The following is a 1,964-nucleotide window of genomic DNA, read 5'->3' on the forward strand; positions in this document are numbered from 1 at the left end:
TTGGATTGGATCCAGTCAATGAAATATGTGAGTCTTGTGATTTTAAAGACTTCTCATTAGTAAATGCTTCTTTCTATCCTACATCTTATACTTCTTCCTTGTTTTAAAATATATCTCAGGTTTATGAAATATTTTCTTGTAACACTTAGAAAAGTACTGATTCTTTTATACATTATGTCTCTTATTTGAGCAAGGCTTTTATTTTGTTTTTGTTTTTTATTTGGAGGAATGGTGTGAACTACTGTACTAATATTCTATGATAAATTACCCAATCCTTTCAGCATTGGTTGAGTGAAGTCATGCTTAGATTTCCTGAAACACTTACTCTCATTTTTCTTCATTAAGATTGTCATCTAAAAGAGATTTCCTTGTAAAGAGAGAAATGGGGTAATTTGACCCCATTTGTGGTGTCATGGGATGACTTACATTCAGGGACAGTACTGAATGGAAGGCCAAATCTAGATTGGGAACAGATCAAATTACATAGTAACTGAAGAATATGCTTAGAGATCCTGACATCAGTGTTCCCCTAATTCTTTGACAGCAATATAAATCTTTTGACTAAGTCATTAAAGGCTTGTTTCACTTGTTTGTTCCTCAGAGTATAAATAAATGGGTTCAGCATGGGGGAAATGGAAGTAGTGAGTATTGACACTCCCTTATTAATGGCCATTTCAACTTTTGCTGAAGATTTGATATAAACAAAGATGCAGCTGCCATAGGTGATGGAAACCACTATAATGTGGGAAGAACAGGTGGAAAAGGCTTTTGTCCTCTGCTGGGCAGAGGGGAGTCTTAGAATGGTTCTGATGATGTACATGTAGGACAGAACCACACACACCAGAGTCATGAGGAAAGTCATCACAGCACAGACAATAACCATCTGCTCTATGAGCCATGTATCTGAGCATGAGACCTTCAGCATAGGGTTAGCATCACATGCAAAGTGGTCAATGGCATTAGAGGCACAGAATTCCAGGTCCAGTCCCAAGCTGAGTGGTGGTAATATGATCAACAAAGACATCATCCAACAGCAGAAGACGAGCCTTTTGCAGACCCTGTAGTTCATAATAGTCATGTAATGCAGGGGTTTGCAGATGGCTACATATCGATCAAAGGACATGGTGGCCAGGAGAAAAAATTCTGTGACTGCAAAAATATCTATAAAAAACAGTTGGCATACACAAGCATTATAGGTAATTGTCCTGTCACCTGTTGATAAGCTGTACAAGAATCTAGGAATGCAGGCAGAGGTGAATGAGATTTCTAGGAAGGAAAAATTTTGGAGAAAAATGTACATTGCAGTTTTAAGGTGAGAATCCACTAATGTGAGGATGATGATGCTCAGGTTTCCAGTGAAACTCAGCATGTAGGTGATCAGTAGAAATATAAAAATCAGCATCTGTAGCTGAGGGTCATCTGTCAATCCCAGAAGAATGAATCTTGTTACTGAAGTATGGTTTCTCATTCGTGGGTCCTGACTGTCGCCCAATCTGCTTGGAAAACTGAGTGAAGTAAGCTCTGAGAAGACGTGAAAAAGGTTTTATGATGAATTTTTTTCAGAAAAGCCAAGCAGTACATTTTCGTGTATTTTGTTTTACTTAATAATGGATTGTAAATATAATTCATACTCCTGGCTGCTGATAGCATATAGTTAGATAGATTACAAACTTGACTTTCAAACGTTTTTACTACAACTTAATTCTAAGATAGACATTTTGTATTGCAGCCCACACAAATACATACTTACATACATAAACCTGAAACAAAACATACTAAACCTTCGATACCCTACTTTCTGATGTTTTATGTTCTAATATAACTCATTAAAAATAAATACTTATATCTTCATTGATTTTATGGTCTACCAAATGGTCATGACTGGTATTTGAAAAAAAATTAAAGTATTTATGGATTCCTTAAAGAATATAGTCCAAGGGAAACATAATTTTTTCATGATAGCT

At 36.0% G+C, this 1,964-nt stretch overlaps 1 protein-coding gene across 1 annotated transcript; it reads right to left on the reverse strand.

Annotated features, from left to right (window-relative positions):
• Positions 1 to 529: 529 nt before the first annotated feature.
• On the reverse strand, positions 530 to 1,468 carry LOC118908712 (olfactory receptor 6C2-like). The gene has a single exon (XM_036878601.2). It carries the CDS (start codon positions 1,466 to 1,468, stop codon positions 530 to 532), a length of 939 nt encoding a protein of 312 aa, XP_036734496.2.
• Positions 1,469 to 1,964: the final 496 nt, after the last annotated feature.

The sequence above is a fragment of the Manis pentadactyla genome, chromosome 10 (assembly GCF_030020395.1).
Source record: "Manis pentadactyla isolate mManPen7 chromosome 10, mManPen7.hap1, whole genome shotgun sequence".
NCBI lineage: Eukaryota > Metazoa > Chordata > Mammalia > Pholidota > Manidae > Manis > Manis pentadactyla.

Coding starts and splice junctions, on each gene's coding strand:
- LOC118908712 (XM_036878601.2), bottom strand. CDS start 1,468: ATGAGAAACCATACTTCAGTAACAAGATTCATTCTTCTGGGATTGACA.